This window comes from Anser cygnoides, chromosome 6 (genome assembly GCF_040182565.1).
Source record: "Anser cygnoides isolate HZ-2024a breed goose chromosome 6, Taihu_goose_T2T_genome, whole genome shotgun sequence".
NCBI classification, from domain to species: Eukaryota; Metazoa; Chordata; class Aves; order Anseriformes; family Anatidae; genus Anser; species Anser cygnoides.
This window is the reverse complement of record NC_089878.1, coordinates 27,827,186-27,849,289: the sequence shown is the minus strand read 5'-3', so window position 1 is coordinate 27,849,289 and position 22,104 is coordinate 27,827,186. Positions and strand designations below refer to the sequence as shown.

At 41.6% G+C, this 22,104-nt stretch overlaps 1 protein-coding gene across 26 annotated transcripts in view; it reads right to left on the bottom strand.

Moving 5' to 3' along the window:
- CLASP1 (cytoplasmic linker associated protein 1) overlaps positions 1 to 22,104 on the bottom strand; it is a 162,490-nt gene that overhangs the window by 80,506 nt on the left and 59,880 nt on the right. For 18 of the 26 annotated variants that reach the window (XM_066999387.1, XM_066999388.1, XM_066999389.1 and 15 more), the window contains exons 9-19: positions 10,701 to 10,853; positions 9,671 to 9,744; positions 8,796 to 8,888; positions 7,491 to 7,636; positions 6,697 to 6,832; positions 5,891 to 5,961; positions 5,648 to 5,707; positions 4,889 to 4,966; positions 2,953 to 3,120; positions 2,107 to 2,156; positions 666 to 836 (exon numbers count right to left, since the gene is read on the bottom strand). In XM_066999387.1, the coding sequence (XP_066855488.1) occupies positions 666 to 836; positions 2,107 to 2,156; positions 2,953 to 3,120; positions 4,889 to 4,966; positions 5,648 to 5,707; positions 5,891 to 5,961; positions 6,697 to 6,832; positions 7,491 to 7,636; positions 8,796 to 8,888; positions 9,671 to 9,744; positions 10,701 to 10,853 (1,200 nt within the window). Of the gene's footprint in view, positions 1 to 665; positions 837 to 2,106; positions 2,157 to 2,952; positions 3,121 to 4,888; positions 4,967 to 5,647; positions 5,708 to 5,890; positions 5,962 to 6,696; positions 6,833 to 7,490; positions 7,637 to 8,795; positions 8,889 to 9,670; positions 9,745 to 10,700; positions 10,854 to 14,188; positions 14,497 to 22,104 lie in introns of those variants that run through there. The other 8 variants (XM_066999407.1, XM_066999409.1, XM_066999408.1 and 5 more) reach the window with 4 other exon arrangements.

Sequence of the window (22,104 nt, the reverse complement as noted above, 5' to 3'; positions counted from 1 at the left end):
AACCAGCAGAATGAGAAATTACACTGTGTCAGTCACTGCCTTGCATTTCCTCCTTCAGCAAGTTAGCAGCATCATCTCCAGGAGAGAAAATGCAAACTGTGTTGTAAGAAACACTGGGAAGGTATCTGACAGTGATATACAATGGTCTGAGAAAACAATGGCAGTAATCCAGAGAGTCAGCAGAAGAACAGATACTTATATCCTAAGCGCGTGGTGAAATGGGAAGGCCTGCTTCTCTCTCTGCTTCTACATCTCTTTCTCTTTTGTAAAACAAAGCAATCAAGCTCAGCTAAGATGTACTATTCAAAGCATAAAATAATTCATGGAAAACCAGTTTCAATGAAGGAGGGAAGAGAAAGGAGAAAGAGACTGAGACATGTCAAAAGTAATGGAGCAGTAAGAAATTTCCTCAACAGCATCTGCTTTTCCCCAGAAAGAAGAGACAGCGACTATCAAAGCAACTGAAAAAATAAGATGTTGCTGCAAGTCAGTTCCTTTGCAAATTTTTTGCTTAATCCCAAAAGACAATAGACAGCACGTTGATGCTGTTAGCCATATCAGAGATACGTCCTTCCAGTTCCAGAGTTTTATATTCCAATCAAATTACCTAGGCACTGCCTGGTAGTAAAGAAAGCTAACTGCAACAGTAGAACGTATAGATTTACCTAGTGATGCATATGAGCCTGGGGGCAAGGCTGCAGCAGAACTGAAGGGGGTAGATGCTCCAGAAGATGTCACTTTCGACTTGGCACTAGCTGCTGCATTCACATCAACGTCACTGCGGGACCGCTGCAGAGATCCTGGTGTTGACACAGATTTTGTACTTACTGTAGATGCTGCAGATGGGAGTGGGAGACCCAGAATAAGGAAGATTAATTTTTTGAGCTGTGTTCTTCAGAGAAGAAGCTCTGTGTGTCAAGCAGTTTAACGTACTATTTTTAACACTCTTTACTTTGCACTGGAATATTTCAACTAAGAATGCTTTATCAGGACAACATGGGCTTCCCCACAGTGCCTGCAAAGATATTTCAATGCTGACCTGACGCCAGCTCCACGAACTTTATTAGACACTAACTTAAATGCTGAGATCACTGCTGGTTGCCAGGCCAGCAATACAGAAAAACTCAGCTACGGTACCCATCACCTGCTTGTGAGTTGCTTTAGCCCAGGTTCTACACTTTCCTGCAAGTTTTCCTACCTGCCTTCCCAACACCTCATCTTCTCATGAGGACCACTGTTCCCCTCACTTTCTAATGTTTAGCCTCTTAAGCATAATACTTGTCTATTCAGCTGCAAGCAGACATGCATTTGCAGGCACAATAAAGTAGGCATACTAAAAGGTATACATAAAGGTATCATCAGCAGAGTATACTGATAGGGCTAGAAGGTGGCTTACCATCTACTAACAAAGCTTTGTCTGTAATGTTCTATATTAAAATTTACTATTTAGATTATTATATGCATTTACTTAGGATAGTACAGCTGCCTGTACTCGTCAGGTATATAGGCTTGGGTATATGAATCAAGAGACTAAAGATGCCTATTAAATAAGCAAGCATTCATTCTTACATATTCCTTTGTCATTGCACGTAAGTCTTCTATGAAGTAACATCAGCCACTCTTGGCTGCACCTGAATATTCCATCTAATGTTAAAAACAGACTAGCAAAAAGATATAATTTAGCACTGTAGGACGTTGTGCAGACTATGCCTCCAATAAGTGCTGAAACCACAGAAAATAAATGAGAGAAAAGCTGAATGCACTAGTAGGCTATGCAGCTCTATGTACTAGCATCAGCAGAAGTTAATCCCAGCTATTTCACAGCTAAACATATGTTGACTACAACTTTGAAGGCTTTTCAGCCTTCCCTTCAGGTACAGACCATAACAGGTTTACCAGCTTTCAAAGGCATTATTACATCAGAGGTTGTTGTACAAAAAGGGGTGTACAACCCAGAACAATTAAAAAAAATTACATAAGGTTCCATTTTTAAGGAGCAGTAAACAGCAAAGTTGTCCTTTGCACAATGCAGTATCAAAAATTCTCATTCTACTTCGTCGCATTTCCTCAGCAACACCTCACTGTATTTTCAGCTACTACTCTCACCTCTAGATGTAGTACTTCCAGTAGGACTTCTTTTGGCGGACAGTGGACGGCTAGAAGTAAATAAAAATATTTATTAAAACAAAACTGGTATTTCACAATCATCAGTAATAGTACTACTCTGTTCCCTCAATACATAATTGAGTTAATGGGAAGTTATTCACATTCAGGAATAGACTGACAAAGCTTATTGTGTAAAAATAAATATAGCACCACCATAAAATTCTTTACAAATGCACTAGGAAAAAATTATTACGTATACTACTTGAGCAAGAAGACATCTTTAAGAACACTTTTTGTGGATATAAAGAGTTGTGTTAGTATATTATGGGTATTTTTCATATGTGTCTAACACTTCAGCTGCAGACATTTGCAGCTTAATTGACTATCTCTGCAAGAGAAGCTAGAAACATGAATGTTTCAGAAAAGTTACATACTGATTTTGCAATTACAACTCTAAGTTAGTTTAGGCATTTTTTCCTCTTTTACAGTAAGAGGCCATCTCACACCTCTAAGATGAACGCTGAACAAAGAATTTCAATCCAAGCATTGTTTTCAGCCCATCTGGAAGGAATGGCTAGCAGTGTCTTCTGAGCACAAAAAGCACCCAAAAGTTATTTATGGTGTCAAGATTATTATTTTTTTTAAGCCAGTAATTGAGTTTTCCTGCATTTTAATATACTGTTAACTGAAAAAAAAATTGACAGAACCAAGTGTTGAGGCCAAATGAAGACCAGGTGAGACAAGCGTAGCTCAGAGTACCCAAAGTAGCTCCTCTGAATTTGAGGAAGCCATCGTTATCTCTGCAGTTCTTCACACCAAGAGAGGTAGTGATACTGAAAGACATACTTGAGACTCTCCTGCGAGCTGGAGGAGGAGCGATCCGATTGTGGCAAGGACACAATGCTGTCAGAGTTCTTCAAATGCGACTGCAGGGCCTTCTGGTAGGAGGACTCCAGAGTGTGGTACAAATGCTCTGCCTCTCGGCTGAAGTGACTGTGGAAACCCCAGTAACACCTGGAAACAAGGCACAACGCTAGTAATATTTCCTTGACATATTTTAACGGACAGTGGAGCACAGGAACAGTCAGAGCCTTTTCCGCTAATGGCACTAGCGGGCTCATTAGCTTATTCATTTCAATCATCTACTGCCTCCATGATGCACTTCAGACATGTCGCTGAGTAGCACGATGGACTGGAGGAACAACCCCAGAGAAGACATAGCAAACAGAAATAAGAAGAGGCACACCATTTGTGACTTTGTGAAAACACAAGTAATCAAAAAAGCTTTAATAGTAGAGAAATTGTTGTATCTCTGTCTGTCTAATGTACATAGGAGATAGACCCAGACTAGACCCATAACTAGACTGATGCTAGTTTGAGACTAGGTCCTCAAAGCTACTTCTAAAACAAGCCAAAAGCAGAACACACATGCATGGGCCTGATTCAGGAAAAGCACCGGCAGGTGTTTCTTAAGTTTAACAAGCAGCTCATATACATGCTGCAGAGACAGATCTTCCATAGTGAGCTGAAGCTTCTGATTGTCTTTCGGGAAGAAAAAGAATGAGATGCTCCTACAGACTTCCAGTCAGTGCCATGCTGAAAGTAAAAGAGCATTGCAAGATGAGGGAAGGAATTCCTCTCTGGAACAAATCTCCTGGCTGATGCTAAAACACCATTCACTCTCATCACAAAGGAGATGAAGGCTCTCAGCGCTTTTCAGGAGGCAACTAATGGGCAGTTTAAGAGTGAGACTGTTAGCTGAAATGAATCAAGAATTGTTTGTATGTGCCCGTCAGTCCTCAGAGAAGTCACATGCGTTCTCGCATCACTAGAAGGAAACAAATTTGTCTCACAATCAGCAACACCTAATCAAGAACCATGTGAAAAGAGAATTAAGCTTGTTTTTTATAGTCTCATGCCGTTCTCCTTGCTCTCTATTCACCTTAACTAGTCACCTGTTGTGAAGTCTCAGTGCGTACTGTGTTTTTCAGTGATGCACATTTTCCCTTTCAAAAGGATTTAAACAGTCCTACCATGAAATAGCTCTGCTTTTAACCCAGCATTTAGATTAACAAAATTCATTTAGTGATTTAACCGCACCCTCTTTCTGAAAAATGTTCCTGTCATCTTCTGTTCACAAAAACATGATGTTAGTATAGCAGCACAGTACTTTAAGTGCAAACACATTACTGGCAATGCAAGAGATCAACAAATGAAAAATGCAAACGTGTAAGTTTCCTATAGATATGCACAAAGATATTATTTCTGTGTCAAAATATTTCCTTAGTTTAGAATACCATTTAGCAATGTACTAGCACATGGGCTTTTGTTTCAGGAGTAGCAGATAACCCAGTCTTGCACACAGGCCAAAAAGAAAACACATAACAGCATTGTTGTGTTAAGTAGAAGAAATCTCAGTTAAACCCAATCACCTCAAATGTCAAATGACAAAGCTACTAGTTGTCGACACTAAAATCTTGTATGTTAAGCTCAGGTACATATTTTACCTGCTCAGACAGGTAAAAAGACAATAAACAACCAGAGAACAAAGCAAACTAAGCACCATTAGAAACCAGGAAATAAATACATAACTGAGCCCTATGTGATCACTTCACATGACATCTCCTGCTAAGAGCACACTCCCTCAGCTTTAACAGAGTGTTAGCTTCACCTGCCAGTAGAACATTGCTTGTCTGGACTTCATTTTCCAACATGCAACACCTTAAACTCACAATATAAGGGTACAGAAGGGGAAGAAAAGACACCAATAGCTTCTACTTACTTTCTTGCCTCTATCCTGGCTTCAGAGTCTGCATCATGAATTCCCTTCTTTATCGTTTCAGCTAACACTGATATGTGTCTGAAATAAGAAGGAAGCATTATCCAGCAATACAGAAAGACGTGCTACACTTACAAACAAATCAATAATCTGATTTTGCCTTGGTCTCAATGAACAGAGTTCATCACATCCTCCTGTTTCCATGCAAGAACATTTGGAGCCTTGATTTATTTACTCTAACCCAGTTTTATTTCACTCACATTGCTGAGTAGGAAAAGGCAAGCAGCATTCTTCATAGGTCAGTCTTTAGTTGGTTAGTTTAAACTACTTGGGTGTAAAAACACTCTCTTAACCCTTAAATAGTCTTGGGCAGTCCAGGGGCTAAGGAAACTGGACCGTTCCCAATTGTATCCCCAACAATTCCTTCCACTGTTCATTAGTGTGAACTGTTGTACAAGCCTGAGATGCTCCTGCTAGATGTGTAGCAGCCTTGACCTCATCATCGCACTTTAGGGTACAAATCTATTAAATTCATAGATTCATTCAGACAAGTGTTCCAGGGCTGGCATAAAGAGATTCACTGAACTCTGCCTGCCAGAACTACAGGGATGAATAGCATGCGTGTACACGTCGGTACTTTTCTTACCACAAAAATCTCTGCTACATGACAATCTCAACTCCAAGACTGTCCTTTCTACAGGCCTAACCTCCCCAGACATTAGTAAGTGAGAATTAACCCACTTACCTGTTTTCAGAGCTTACCTTTCTAGGGAGTGAGTTTGCCACTCCTGCAGCAGCAGGTCTAAAAATTCAAAACAGCGCCTGAGAAGAAAAAGGAGAAATGCTGAGTTCTTTTAAGTTAAGAAGCACCCTGAATTCACCATACCTGCCTCTGCACAGCAGCAGTCGTTTGTTATGACACTGCTTGGGACATGAGATTTCAGTAAAGACAACAATAAAACAATAACAGACAAACAATAGAAGAAACTCAAACTAAATGCTCACCTTCTAACTGCGACAGACTTGGAGGTACAATTACTAGTTATGATGGGTATTAGTCGAGGGATGTGCGTATGCTAGAACAAAAGGAAGAACAAAAACAGGAAGAAAGCTTTACACTGCAGTTCCATGGAATGAAAAGCCATTTCCTCTAGCCACCTGAGACCTGCACATAAATATTTTTGTTCAATTCCTAAAAATAGAACTGCCAAATAAAGGAACACTAACAAATATGGATAGATTTTTATTATTAAAAACATATCTCTAAAAATATCTTTAACAAATTTTATTTTCTTCTATAATGACAGGCTCCAATGAGTCAAAGAGCTGAAGTCACCTGAGGAGGATCTAAACTGTCAGTGGTTACAACTTAAGAGGTGTCAAGCTATCTACAGCTTACTCACTGCATCATTAGGCACAGTCATCTCTGCAATCTAATGGTTTTTGGCAGCAAGTGCTGCCCAAGAGGAGTTTTATAGCACAATTAAGAGCGTCTGTGCTGCAAGTCAGGTTTAAAACCAATTTAAAGAAAAAAAGTTTGCTCATCTCTGAGGGATATAAACATCTTACTCTGTAAAAAAAGCATTTCTCCTACCATTTCTATTACTCTTTCCGACTATTTCGTAAGGACTGATCTATCATCATTTATCTACACAAGGCTTCACGACATCTAAGGCAGACAAGCTTAGCATAATCAGAAAAGCAGATTTGGCATTTGATCTAATTTTCCTTGCAGTGACATTCATATTTTCTCAGAAACACCACAGCATTTGAAATTGATAATATTTTGTTCTCTTTTGACTTATACTTACTCGAATGATTAACCTAACTGCTACAACACCAGAAGTGGCCATGACTTTGGCACTATTTGGAATTAGATTAAAAATTGTTGGCATAATGGCTTCTGCCCCATGGTCAAACTTGTTTCCCAGAACTGATGACAAATGTCTGAAAAACAGAATGAAGTCATGCTGGTAAGTGTGCTGAGGATTAAGAGTGTCAGATTGTACAGAACATCTGACATTAGCATATTTGACATCTCAGTCTTCACAGCTGGCACCTCCTCTCCAACTCCAGAGAACACTTTCAGAAATAGTTCCTTGACTTTCATTTCAAACTTATGTTCTATGTTCACCTGAACTTTGAGAAACAGTAGGTTTGTCATGAAATAAAGTAACCTGTGCAGCTAAAAATTTGTTAACAAACAAGAGGTACGATGCTGAGTACAAGTATTTCTCTGAAATTGTTAGTTTGTATTGCAGTTTCTCTGAAGTCATCGTTTTTGCCTTCGTATGTATGAATCCCCCCCCAATCTGCTAGAAATACTGCAGCACCCTTCTTCTTGTTCAATGACTCTTTTCTCAGAACATGAACACAAAGCTTGTTCATTCATTCAGCATATCTTAATTAACATCATTTAAAACTCAAGAATACAGGTTTGCACACCTTCAGTTAGTAGCCTACACAGTTTTAAATGGCTATAGCAAAATGTCCTGCCTATTAGTATGTAGTACTAACAGCGCCAGTCACATCCTGAATGTGTTTTAATCAGCATTTGTTCCTGTTTCTACAACACATTTTAAGTGTGTTTAGAAAGTAAACTTACCCCAAGGTGATACAAGCCTCTCGCACTACCTGAGACCGCAGGTCTTTAGCAGATAATTTAAATGCTCCATCCAAGAGTCGCAAGTGTTGGAAGAAGTTATCATACTCTGCAGCTCCAGCCAAGAGTAAGGAGCGGATCTTTTTCAACTGTTAGCACCATAAAACAAAGCAGTGACCGTTAATGAGCAATATACACAAGGACAGTTACGTTCAGGGCTAATACTTGGTTTCCCAGGTCCCTGCACAACTGCTAACTAGCTAACTGCTACAGGAATCCAGAAGCGCTGCATACAGCCACTCCTACTTACCATTAATAACCCTACTTATCATTAATAACCCAAACAATACTTTTTAGACCAAAAATTCTCCTCTCTTCCCCCTTAATAACTTAAAAGACTTGGTTCATACTCAGATGTGAGTTACACTGACATATCTAGAACATGTCCATTGACTTCATTAATTATCTGGCTCTACTGGAATTGCAACCCTGACCTCACCCAAACAGCATATTTGCTGTTAATACTGAGACCACAAATTTCATCATAGAGACATTCTTTCAGATAACTCCATAGGTCCCCATGAATACTGATGCATATGCACATTGCCTCAACTTAAGCTCACTGCTCTCACTAGAGCAAAGAAAAACGAAGTACACTGAATCAGCACAATTGGACACTCAGATCTGTGATATATGATTTGACAGACATGTCAAAGTTGCTATACCAGTGATGAAAGTCTACTGTGTATAATATTTATCCTATGGAACACAGCTCATGTCAGAACATAAGACTGAATCTTGCCATGCTTATAATGCCTGATTTCACACTACTACATTTCCCACAGTCATAGTCATTTATTCGAATTTTTTAAGCGTGTAAATTTTCTGAATTGTTTTGTATTTCCTTTTTGCAAAAGTATAAATAAGCTCTCTCTAGGCAAAATGACATTCTGCCTTGTCAAGAAGTTTTAAGAGATTCTGAATCCCACTTCTGACATTTTGATTTCAGCATCTGCTAGCAAATTTCTAGCTTTACATCTGGAATTCCTGCATGACTTCCAGTTCAACCTGATGTTGTCTCTCCAGACTCTTTTTATATCAAAAATAGCAATTTCCTCCACAGATGTGGTTTAAATTCAGTCTCATAAGGAAACATTTCCCCCAAGCTTGGGGAAACATAACAGATGTTCACCACTTAAAATGCATTTTAGCCTTGCTCTGAGATTTTCCCAGTATCCTCTTCATGGGATACGTTCAGTGCAGGAAAACCTTGTATTAATAGAGTTCATATCAAAAACCACTACTCACAGCAGATACCCTTTGTTCCCAGTCATGCTTGTCATCTGATAGTATCTCTCTTATTTTGTTTATGGATTCCTCAAGATCCCGGCTAGAATAAATCTGTAAATTTAAATACAGAGTAGCAACATAACGTTAGATTTACTCCAGAAAATAAGATCATTTCCCATCTACATTCTTTTGTCCTCTACCCCTCAATGCTCAACTGTCACATGCTAGTCTTGGACATGCTAGCTAGTTTTGCATAATGAAAAGAATTTACATACTTCCTGCAATCAAAAATTATTGTGTGACCGCATGATGATCAAAGGATTTTACTACAGTTTTGCAATTTTAAGCGGAATTCCTGTAGTGTCTAGCAAAAGAACAAAAGTCAGTAAGAAAAGTTAAAGTCTAATGCATAACTCAAGCTGTGCTCAGTTGTCCCAACAGGTAAACTCCGGTGAAGGAGAGGGGATACACATTTCAGCTACCCAGGTAAATCTACCAGCAAAAATGTGCTATCTTGTCAGAGCACTCAACAGTGATTCTGGAAGAACAAATCACCTTTACTCTTTTCAGTTTGCATACGGCACAGACGAAATGTAGGGAGGGTTTTGCTGACTTAAGTTTTTGTTCAACCAGACAGCGCTATTCAACATGCACATCCAGTTCCAGCTCAGCATCCTCACCACAATCCTCCTACCCCCTTTCCCTCCACTTCTAAGCGTTTCACACAAACTACTGGCAGCTACTACCACTTCAAAGTTGCCTCCACAACTTTCAACTTACCTTCCCCTTAAGATTTGCCAGCATTCAAGTGAAGCTCAATTTGTCAGTGATTAGATCCTACATCCATCTTCTGCTGTTTTGTGTTATGTACTTTAGCAGACAGTTCTACTTACCTGAACTGTTGGGACATCTTCAAATGCCTTAATGAAGTCTTCTTCATCCACAGCACCTGCTCCCTCTTTGGCTGCTGACATGCATATGAAAAAGCCTTTTCAATCTTCTTATCAACAAGAGAATCAATTAAGAAACCACTAGCTATCTATCAAGGCACCTAATCAGGAGAAAGTTCACTACCCACACAGTCTCCCAGTGCTGCAAATGTAATGAAAACAGAGGCAGGGAAATTCAATGCCAGTTACAGACTGCATATGCACAGCATCCTTCAACTCCTAGGCACAGAGGGCACATTAGGGAAGTCATTACAGTAGTCACTCAACAGTTAGAGGGGACATCCTGAAAGATGAAAGGGAATATTTGCTTTAATTACACAGGAGATTTTATTTTAAAGGATTTAATCCTATCTATAATAGATGAAGGTGCAGATCTCCTGACAGGTACACAGATAGACAAATGATAACGAAGATAAATAGACACTGGAATATTAATCATATTAGAGACTGGGGCACAGGGAACTTCCTCTGTTTCTCTGTTTTGTAATGACATTTAGAATTATTGCTCACATTCAGAATTATTGCTCCCTTTTCTTTCTCACATTCACTATGAGCAATGCCCAACGGTCTTAGAAGAAGCCAACATATCAGTTGTAGGTTGCACAGGCCAAAGTTTAGCACGTAGCTGTTAGCAGCCTGCCTCAGTCCAGCTGCAGAGTTGCAGCTATAAAAACAAAAATTCACACTCTGCAACTGGCACAATTTACTCAAAGCCCTCAGTGCACAACTGCACAGTTCCAACCTTTCACAAATGCAACAACATGCATTATAGAGATGTGGGGGCTGTTTGACCCTCGATGATTGTGGCATTTCAACAAACACACATGTAACAGTCTCACACGGGGATAATCTGTTACTGGATCCTCAGGGCCAATCTGAGAATTACACAGCCCGAAAGTCCATGAAATAAGTTGAAAAGTGAAGACTACATATACTTTGCATAAGGGTAAATTCATATGTCCGATCAGCTTACTTGAGGACTTGGATCCCAGAGGCGCAGACCCAAGTCTGCGGGTAGTCCCCATCCCAACCCTACGTGAGTTTGCAGGGGCCTTTGAAGATGTAGAGGAGCTAGCAGAGGAAGGTCTGTTCCCATCCACAGAGTCTTCATCATCAAAATTTTTATCTGCCAAAAATAAAAAAAGCATAGTCAACCGTAAGTCTGATGAAGCAAAGAGACTTCACAAGGAGCATGCCCACGTGATGGCAAACACATTACATGGTCTACTGACACCTGAGTCAGGTCTGTTCTGCCACTTCCCAACTTGGCAGCTTCTTCATGCTACAGCCCTGGTTATTCAGGAATGACTGCCAGCCACTGAACCCTCTCTTACGCTACTGCAGCCACTGCATTATAAAGCTTTAATGCATGTGTCCAGATAGAAAGAATAAGCCACAGATCTACAACTAAAAGATTAGCCACAGCTAATACTTGAGGTGTCTACAGTCTATATCTGATGTTTTTGCTTCCAAGAGCTATTTCCCCATAGGCTGCAGTAAAACCAAGAACACGAGCAAATCCAAGTATAGAAAGGACCAGGAAGAGCTGGCTGCCCCTTCACACCATCCTAACTATCCCAACCATAGCACGAGATGAAGAATAAACAGACTAACCCAGGAAAGATCACATGGCAACACCTATGCTGTTGTTAAGCTACAGATTTTTCTCTTTGGGACCATTAATCACAAACCCAACCCAGAGCTACAACCCCACATTAACAGCAAAAGTTACCTTAAATCAAAAAAAAAAAATGTATTGGGTTAATTGAAGCTTAGTGAATCCTTTGTATACATCTAAAGAGAACTGCAGGCCCTACTTCCAGGCACAAACATATATCAACTTGAAATGAGTTACAGCCACTTTGATTCTTGGTGAAGGTCACTTCAATTCCAAAAGAGTGCTTATACAGCAGTTTTACACAGATTAGCTAATCCACTTTGAAAACTGGCCTTAGGTTGAAGGGTGACAAAACATTTGGACAGCTGATGTAGATGGTGTGTATATTTTATTGAGGCTAGACACACACGCACACACTCCCCACCACTTTGCTTCTCCACACTAACGCTTCATTCAAGACTTGAGACCTGGTGCATGCCCATCTCTACCCAATAATCCAAGGTATGCCCCCACTCTCCACTGTTTCAGGAATATTTCCTGAGTGAAATATCACTTAGCAAATGGCACAAGCAGGTGCTTTAATCCATCCCTGTTCAGGAAAGCACCTGGGAGTATCAAGTAACAAATACTGGCTCCTAGTTAGACACTAACGAGTGAAATTCAATACACACTGAGAGCTCTGAAAGTAAGAAAATAAATTAATAACAGTAAGACATTCTAGGGAAGGCAAAAAGAAAGAATCATGGAACGGCTTGTATTGACCTTCGCCTTAGCTTTCCCTGCCCCAAATGGCTCACTAACAGCTGGACACAGAAGACCTGTAAGGGGATCATCTAAAAACCTAAAACCCCCATTTGTGAGCTGCACACGCACGTGATGCCATACTCCAGTCACAGCACTGAGGTAGCAGGTGGACAGCACCCAACGTGGCCAGAACGGTGCCGCGGGACTTGTTCCATTACTGTTCACGTTCAAACAGTCTGGCAGTATGGGAAAGGGCTAGCAAAAAAAGTAACTTCTAAAGGAAGGCAGGGGTAATAACAGGTACTTCAACTATTCAGGCAAAAGTAAACACACGAACTTTATCAGGAAGTGTCAGGTCATACAACTAAGGCGAAGAACAGCCACGTTTAGGATGGGGGATCTATCACAGTACCCTAAAGCAGCCATGCAGAACGTGCTACCTCCCTATCAACACTGATAACCTTCTGTTCTGACGTATGTGAGTCAAAAACAAGATATATGGCTTGACAAGAGCTCAGGGAAGAGCTATGAGAACGATTAAAGGATTGGAAAATGTGTTTTAATTAAATTAAGTGAAAGTTCACTGCAGGGAACGGTTTAGCCTGATCTGATGCTTAACAAGTCGCTTGATTGTATGGGTGGTAACTGCAGACTCAGTAATGTACTTTTCCAGTGTGATTTATTAATAATGTTTCTCCAATAGAAAATATCCAACAAGGTGACCGGATGGAATTTAAAAACAAATCAAACATTTGTGTGGTATTTTGTTTTTGTCATTTTGTGCAGTCATCACAGGAATTACCACCCACAGGTTACGAGGTGTCTTACCCATCATATTCTACTACAAGAAGTTATTGAAAACAATTTTTTTCCCCCTGAAAGATACAGTCTAGTTCAAACAGGTAATAATTTCAAAAACATTTGCTCAGAATTGCAGAGAAGGGTATGGCAGATCAAAATAAGATTTTAAAATGTGTAAGCTCTGAAGCCTCTAGGAAGGGGTTTAATGATGCAGATAAACTTGTACAGACCTTGAATACAAAATCTTCCAGACAAAATTTGCCCTAGTTACATTTATTTCAAACGCCTGTATTTAGATACTAAACAAATGACTATTTATCATATATATTACCAGCCAAGAGCACATCAGTCATACTCAAAACGTAGTTTATTACTTCAAAATCACTTGCATCTGGTAACAGAATCCTCCGTCAGTTACATTACAGCCTACCTAGACACTCTTATTTAACTCCCTCCCTCTTGCATCTGCATTTTTGAAACCTCATCCCTCCAAAAGGAAAAGAGGGTGTGGTTTGCTCTTTTATGTAACACATACAAATTCAGAAAAACATATTAAAATGATTGCACTTCAGTAGCATTTTAGCAATTAAATCAGTATAAAACAGGCTTCTGAGTATTAACTAAAACAACAACACTCAAAAAAAAAACCAGCAACCAACTAGCCCACAGGTTTGGGGCTGTTTAGGTTACAATCACATCTTCATTAAGTCTATAAAAAATAAATAAAAAACAGTTATCTAATATTCCTTCAATAACCAAACAGCATTTTCTGATCTGAGCAGTGTAGAATAGCAGAGACATGCAGAACTGCACACCAAGTCGTTCAGCAGCACGTGTGCAGGACAGAAAGAGAAACAAAGAACAGAAAGAAACCTGAACATGGGAGTTCAGAAAATACGAGAAAAATAAGCTACTGCCCATTATCTCCAAAAAGCCTTCCCCCCCCATCCACTGACCCGTGACCACAACAATCAGTTGAACCTGGATGATATTTTTTTGCAGCCCGTCTACAAATCACGAGGTGCCAAATTCAGCATGGGTGTAACTCATCACTCCAGCGGAGATGCACCAAAGCAGAATCGGTACGACATTGTACCATTAAATAACCACAGATACTCTCCCATACACGCCCCCCCGTGCTCATTTATAAGGGACATAGTGCTCTCCATCCGAGACATGCCCCTATAAAAGAGGCCTTTGTCTGCTCACCACTCTGCTGTCTTAGGGAAGCAGAGAACACAGTTTGCTTTAAAATTTTCAATCCCTTTACATTATTTAATAAGGAAAGAATAGCTTACAAGTACATATCCTTCTGCAAATAAGCTTCCTCAACATTCCTTCATATTTTCCATAGCGTGCCCAGATGTAACGGTGCTTCTCAGAGAGCCGCGGCTTTCAGCCCAGAGCATCATCAATCATTGCCCCTCGGATTCATTAGGCATGCCGTCTTCGCACATGGATTCAAACAGCTATGGCTTCAGTCCTCTCCAGCAGCTCCGCAGGATTCGCGGGAACACCCATCTCAGCCCAGGAAACTTCAGGGCACTTCTAGGAAGGAAATTCCCTGCTCGCGAGGGGAAGCCGGGACAAACAATCCGGCTGCAGAGGAGCTGCCTCTGCCTGGCTGGGCTGGCTGGCGCTGGGAGCCAGCCTGACTTTATCCCCTGGGAAGCGCTAACAGGAGCATCTCAACAGCTGTCATCGTTTGTCCATGACGAATAAATTTAGTCATTATTCATCTCAAAATGTAACCCCTTCACGTCTGGCCAAGGTGTAAAAGAGGGAGAGGAGGCTGTGCTGGCTGCTCAGGGACCACAGCAAATCAGGGCCGGCATTTTTCCTGCCTGAACTATCAGCCTGGGACCTTTTAAAGCAAAGTAATTGGGGCTCAGATTTCCTCTCTGATGAAGTGAGATGCTTTCTGGCTTTTAAAAACGTTACGATGCCAGACTGAAATCTAGTTATTTACCTGTAGCTTTAGAGAAGAGCACTAACTGTGCTGACTAGAGACGGGGAAAACAGCTGACAATTATGTCTGCTCCCATCGCAGACGCCCTGCTATGGCCTTGAGGCCCGTCTCTGCAAGGTACTTGGTCTTACTCGGTCTGCTCTAGCCCCACTGTGCCCATTTATCACGTACCCCACGTCCAAGTTGGTGGAGTTGAAGGCAGCAGGCAACTTGTACAAACCTCCCTTTCCAGCACACAGCCTCCCTCCACCCCTTCAACTACTCATTTAAATTTAAGCACTCAGAATCTCTAGCTTGATATCTAAGTGGAGTGAAGCACCGAGAAGACAGAAGCAGAATGTGCAGCAGCACTGCTTACTCTCTAGTTTTTCCACCCGGCTTTCAGTTCCTTACAGCAAACAACCTATTTATGCCATCCCAAAGGAAATCAGCGATCTCTAGTAGAAAATATTATAAAACCATATTCAAAAATGTAAATAGCTACAGAAATAAATCCAGACATTTTCTCCTGTAAATCCCTCGCTCCGAGACAGCTGCGAGTCGGCTGTGCAAAACCGCTTGGCTCCCTGGCACCTGCAGTGAAACCCATTAGCTGATTTTTGCTCACGTACAAGCAAACCGCCTGCACGTCCCTCACCAGTCCTCCCCCCAGGGGCAGGTGAGGCTGGGCAGTACCAGGGGAAGCCCCTGCCCAGGTCTGACACCAGGAGCACACAGCCCAACGCTGAAGCTGAAAGAGGTTTCAGCACACCACAGTCCCGTGCTCAGCCCCTCTTGGCAGGCAAAGCCCAGCCCCCTGGAGACCCACGGAGCCTCTTTAGATGCACAGGACACGCAGCATGAAAAGCCACCGATGCCAAAGGCCATGCAGTATGCTTCTCCAGCCCCTCCTTTCCCCTCGTTTTGGCAGATGTGACCCCACCTGCACTTAGTCCATGTTTTTCAGACAGACACCCTCAGACGCCTGTGTATCACCATCACTTTGGCTTTCTTCGCTTATTTCTTATGTGCTGCCCTTTGCAAACTAGAATAGAATTGTGTGGGAGAGTTGTTCTTCTTAATGAAGGTTCCTACAGTGGAAATCAAGACAATATTTTATGACCATAATAAATATATTAACACAGAGACCATGATTAATCGGAGATAAGGCGGTGCTCAGCCAACCCAAGAACACTAGCACGGAGTCACAGCGTGCCAGGTAAGTGGATGAATACTTGCTTTTTATTTTAATAATCCTTGGCTTTAATCCAAGGGTTTCAGTTTTCCTTTCTTAGCTAGGAAATGAGATTCATCGTTTGAACTGCTGCCTTGTTCTGTCTAATTATGAGCTAATGATCATGCTCGTAACCTAACGGGTCTTCAACTGCCACCACAAAGGGTAATAATATTCCTGAAAGCAGTAACACTTCCAATTGTTTTCTGCTCCAAATAGATCATATTTATAGGCAGGTAATTGTTTTGATATACCTCCTCCTGCTCAGTCTATCGGCACACAGCCACTGCAATCTCGCAGCATATTGTTTTCTGCCATCCCTCTAAGCAGAAAAGCAATCTGGCAGTAGCAGCAATAATAAACAAGTCACATTTTTGGTAGACAGGAATCCCACATTTTTTAAACCAATTCCAGTATAATAAAGTTAAGTGAATGTACACAGACCCTGACACAACAGCACCCAACAACAGACTAGGCAGACAGTCTACATATAGAAAGCGAATCCTAACTTACAGCAAAGAGGATAAGAAATAGCCCCTGCAAAATGGAAATCTGTTCTCAAGTACTAGCCTGACAAATCAGACAAAATCTTCTGGTAGAAGACCCATCTGAAATCATGCTACTCATGAATGATTCAAATCACTTTTCTGAGGGATTTTATGATTTCCAATCCTGGAATCAGATGGTTCCAATGCAAGTTTTATCCATGATAACAGTAGGTTGAAAACAAGAGCCTTAAAGACTTGAAAACCAGAGACAAATAAAACATTTATGAATTGTTTTGCTTCAAAACATGATTTTTAAAGCCATAAGTTCACAATATTATTGTCTTCATGCTAACAACCCATACCATGCACTTTTTAATGGCATGTGTATTAACACAACTAAGAATACAGCAGCCAAAGCACTTCTCAGAAACTTCTGTCCATCAGTTCCACTGATTATTTTAGTACCGTTCATACAAACAACGAAACAAGAATCACAAGCGCATGTGTTAGAGCTGCACAGAGACAGACTTCGCTCCATATGGATTGGGAAAAAAAAAAATTAAAAAAAAATCGAGACAGTCACAGACATGCACACAAGGCAAAAAAGCAAAAGAGAAAAAGATTTGTTTTCCCCGAAGTCATCCTTGGAAATACAATACTCTCACAGTGCCCTTTCCAACCAGCCACACACAGCTTTCCACCAGACCTCAATTACATCAGGAAATCCACAACACACACCTTGCAAAAAAAAAAACTCCCACCCCAAAAGCCCACGTGTTCGCATACAGTTTGGGCTTAAAGGGCAAAAGCAGGCTTTTCCTACACCACGCCTAGCCTCCCTGCCACCCAAGGCTTGCTGTTCGACCTCTCGGAGCACGAGCCTGCAGTTCATAGCCCGGCTGCCTGTGCAAAGATAGGATTATCTTTGACCGCAGCTTTCCACGCTCACACCAATTATTTCAGTCCATCACATGCTCAGCAACATGGTGTCACTTGTTTCGCTGCTGCAGCTCTCCCTGTTGCCTTTACCTGAGGGTTCTGCCCCTTTTTTTGTTCTAGACCCTGGAAAACACCCTTTAAATTGTGCACAGCAAAAAATTTGGCAGCGGTAGCTGCAAGCAAAGACCCCACACCTCCTCACAGCGGTCTTGCTGGCATAATCTTCACAGATAAAAACATACAATGGGTCACATAACCTGAGCCCCAGAGATACCAATCAATGAGAAAAGCTATCTACAGGATGGACCAACGGGATCTTTTAGAGTCAGGAAATACCTTTTTCCAGAAGCGTAAGAATTAATTGCCTTACTGCAGATCTAGGACAGCTGCAGGAAAATGTTGCTTGATTTTTGAACAGCAGGTAAAGCACAAAGCTTTCCATTTAACTAGCATTAATCCTCTGTGCTGCACAGTGCCAGTGGTAAGGTTTCTCCTCATCCTTAGCAAAGTTTCATTATTTAGGCAAATAATTCTAAAAGAGGAATCGAGTTATTCTGCCTTTTGTTCACTAGGCAGCAAAATTCTATTCCGCAGAAGCACAGGAGCTCCTTCAGGCAGCACCTCCGCAGGCACGCGTGGCAGCGCAGCTCAGGTTGAAAAGCAAGGTCGAAAGGGGTTGAAAACCTCAGGGCATTGCCAGAGTCTGGATTAAGCTCCATCCCGAAACATATCTTTTTTCCTAAACCACTTTTTCTCCCTCCTGCTAAGTCTGAGAGCAGTGTTATTTGCTTGTTTTCCCAATATAATCTTTAAAACTGGTTTACGCATATTCAGGCAGGATATTTGCAAGTGGCTCAGTGAAAAGTGGAAATCACATCGTAAGACACTAAAGTTTTAATTTAGTTGTTGACAGGTTGCTGGAAGCTAAGCCCCGCTTGGAACTGAGTTTTCTGTGTTTCCCAGGGTTGGGACCCAGCAGTGCTACGCAGGAGCAGCTACTGAAGCCCACGCTGAACTGAGCTCCCAGGGAGACATCTGCTGGCCGGGGCTCGGCTTTATTTGCCAAAACCCAAGTGAAAAAGCTGATACCTGGGGAATCAATAGGTGGTTTTGTTTTACCTCAACTGTCTATGTCTTCTTCGAATGAAGTGAATTAAGAGGCACACCGGGAATCTGAAGCCTTTAAACGGACGGCTGCTTTTCACCCAGGCAGGCCAGGAGCGCTGCGCAGACTGCTCAGGTGCCGCCAGCCCCACAGAGCAGAGCGTGGGTCGGGTTTCCAGCGATCGGCACCATCTGCTGCCATGACATCATCCCAAAAGGCATCTTCTTCTCCAGCCTGCACGCCCCAAATGGCATCCCCTGTGTAAATCCCTCACCCTTCCCAGTAATTATCACTAAGCGCAGCTCACCTAGGTGCTGGCTGCTCTGTACCACGCAACACTGTCAACAAAAGGAAATTGCATTTTATCTTGCTCTCGCATATTGCTTCCTGAAGGGCTGTTCATTTTCTGTAACGCGCCACATCGAGTTGTGAAGTGGTGACAACTAATACACAGAGCTGTAGTAGGAAGGGAAAAGCATCCTGACGTTTTCAGGACAAAGCACTGTTACAAAAAGGCTGTAAGCATCTTACTGCCTCAAGTTTCCCAGAGCACATTGGGGTAGGAGAAAGGCAGAAATGCTGCAGCCGTAAGCTTCCTAAAAATACCTCCAAAGAGATAAAAATGACGAGCCGCAGCCTTGTTTCCTTTTGCAACAGGTCTCAGGATAGCTGGGTCTGTGAAGTTAAGCCAGTACGGCGCGCTGGAGAGCCTTGGGGAGGATGTAGGTCCGGCCTAGCCCAAGACCTTTCTTTCATCCTACAAGAAGCTGGAGGCATCCAAACCTTCCCAAGCAGACCCCCCCAAGCAAATAAATGCAACGTGTGCAGTTACGGATGAAAAAGGAGAAAAGCAACGCCATCAGTCTAGCCTCATGGAACCACAGAAAACAAGAGCCAAGGCTTCTGCCTCAAGGCGTTCATCTGCCTGGTTAAAGGCTAACGCAAGAACACAGATACTACAGCTGCAGAAATTATATGGTGTTATGCACATTACACATCAGTGATTTCCATCCAGAATGCCTGGCCTGATGCATAATTAATAGACTTTAATTAGTTAACCATTTAAAATACTGTAAAAATGCTCAGTGGGCCAATAACCACGAGATTAGACTGTCTGAAACCACAGGTGGTTGCCATGGAAGGAATAATAGGGAGCAATGGGCAGCGATTCCACACCCTACATGCATCTTGGGAAAGATTATCAACTACAGCAGGTACGATCAGAATGATGACCAGGAATTTCTATCATAAAGAAATGTTTCATCTTTTTAAAGGAAGTTATTACTGCAGCCTGAGAAGGCATATATATGCAAACACTAAAGCGTACAGATGAATTTAGATAACTCAAAAGTTGGATTTTATTATCAAGCATACTCTAGATCTACAAGCAGTTACCAGAGGTTTGAGACACTTCTGCTGATGGAAAGTGTGACTGGCAATGGCATTAGGAGCTCCTGGACAACTGCCATTGAAGTTAAAGAGCTGGCTGTATGCTCTCTGCAGCATCACACTGCAACTGTTGGCAAGGGAAAGGGATGGGGAACCTGGGGATTCTGCTGAGGAGAAAGGTTTGCCACGAATCAAGCCACCTTTGTATCCTCTCTTTTGATACATTGAATTAAAAAAAAATATAGCAACTTAATAATTAGCATTTTACATTTCCCAGGTGTATTATAGAGAAGCCAGACTCAAGATGATCAGTGAATTCAACAGTAACCTGGAAAAATGTTCTTCTTTTTAAAGTAGAAACCAGTAGGTAACAGATTATGAAAACATTTTGGACTCTAAGTACCAGTTAGAAAATAAAAACACCCAGCCTCAGAGCAATACGTCATTTCTTTTTACTTTTAGTGAAGAACACTTGTTTAGTAACTTTCAGAAGTTACTAAGGCCTTTCAGTCACAGAATGACTTGGGTTGGAAGGGACATTTAAAGCGCACCTGGTTCCACCCCCTGCCATGGGCAGGGACACCTCCCACCAGCCCAGGCTGCCCCCAGCCCCATCCAGCCTGGCCTTGGGCACCTCCAGGGATGGGGCAGCCACAGCTCCTCTGGGCAACCGGGTCCGGTGTCTCACCGTAGAAAATAATTTCTTCCTAATACCTAATCTGAATCTACCTTCTTTTAGTTTTTTATTTCTAATAACACTTTGCACAATTTTCTTTCTGTATCATATGGATGGGATTATCTCAATTTTTTAACAAATACTTGAAACAGGCAAAAAAAAAAAAAACACACCCAGAACCACATGACTCCAGGTCATCCAAAAAGATCACAACCTGACCAAATGGCAGAAGAATGCAGGTGAACACGGAACATAACCTGGCTGTTTTTTAGACACCGACACGTCGGATTTCCTTCTATGATTTCAAATAAGCATGGAGAGGTTTTAGCAAAAGGGTGGTCTATCTGATGCACGCTTCAACAAAGTATATGGTTTCCATTTAGTTTGATAACAGAGCCTGAAAGAAAAAATATGTATTTAATATGGCTTCCAATATTAGCATAGTTTGAATTCCTGATCAAAAGTGGTAAAGCTCCAAATCTAGACACCAATTTCTTGGGCCTTCTTCACCCACCCCTTCAAAGCTGTATCTTAAGTAAACCATTGCCGTAAGGAAAGAAGGCATTGGGAAAAAAGCTCCAAAGCCAAAAATATGCCAGAGCTTATAAAATATTAACAGTATGCATGGCTTCTGTTTTCCCTAAGCTTGTTTGCTCCCCCTAACTCCTTTAAAACCTAAGATAGATCTAAGCACCTTCCCTCTACGTTCCTCCCTCAGACAAAATCATCATCATTAGGTAGGTACATCATACTCAGGGGGGTTGGGAAATACAAAGGGGGGAGTCGAGACGTAGTTGAAACTTCTTTCCCTTTGTCATTAATGACTTTAGATTACTAAATTGATATTCATATTTCAGAGGCACTGTGAAACCCCGAGCAAGCAGGAGACTCGTATGCTACAAAGAAGAAAAAAGCATCTTTCCCAAAGAGCTTACAATATAAATAATGCAAAATATAGTTGAAAAGAATTACCATTATTCTGACTTGATTTATAGAAAAGATAAGCACGAAAATCCTCCTCCCTTTCTTTTAAAAGAAAAAGAGCAGTTAAGAAATGCAAGTCCTTGTGTCCTAATCAGTCCAATTAACATAATCCTGCATCACTCATTTGTATTTGGCCCCCATCTATGGCGCTATTCGCCTTCTCCCTGTGGCTCAGTGCCCTTATACAATCACTCTCAGGTCCCTGTGCTTTAAGTAAAACCTAAGTCTGTTGCGCAACTACCCCAAACTGAAAGTTGATCCCAAACAGGACTTAATAATTTGATGCCACCAGTGGGCATTTCAGTTCTTTGGTAGCCTCCCATGTGTTTTGTGTGTATTGGCAGTTTCCCTCATATGAGGCTACTTACTGCGTCACGAGTCAGACGAAGTTAGGAAATCAGAATTGGAAAAATGTGTTATGACAGACCATCATAGCGGTGATTCACCTGAC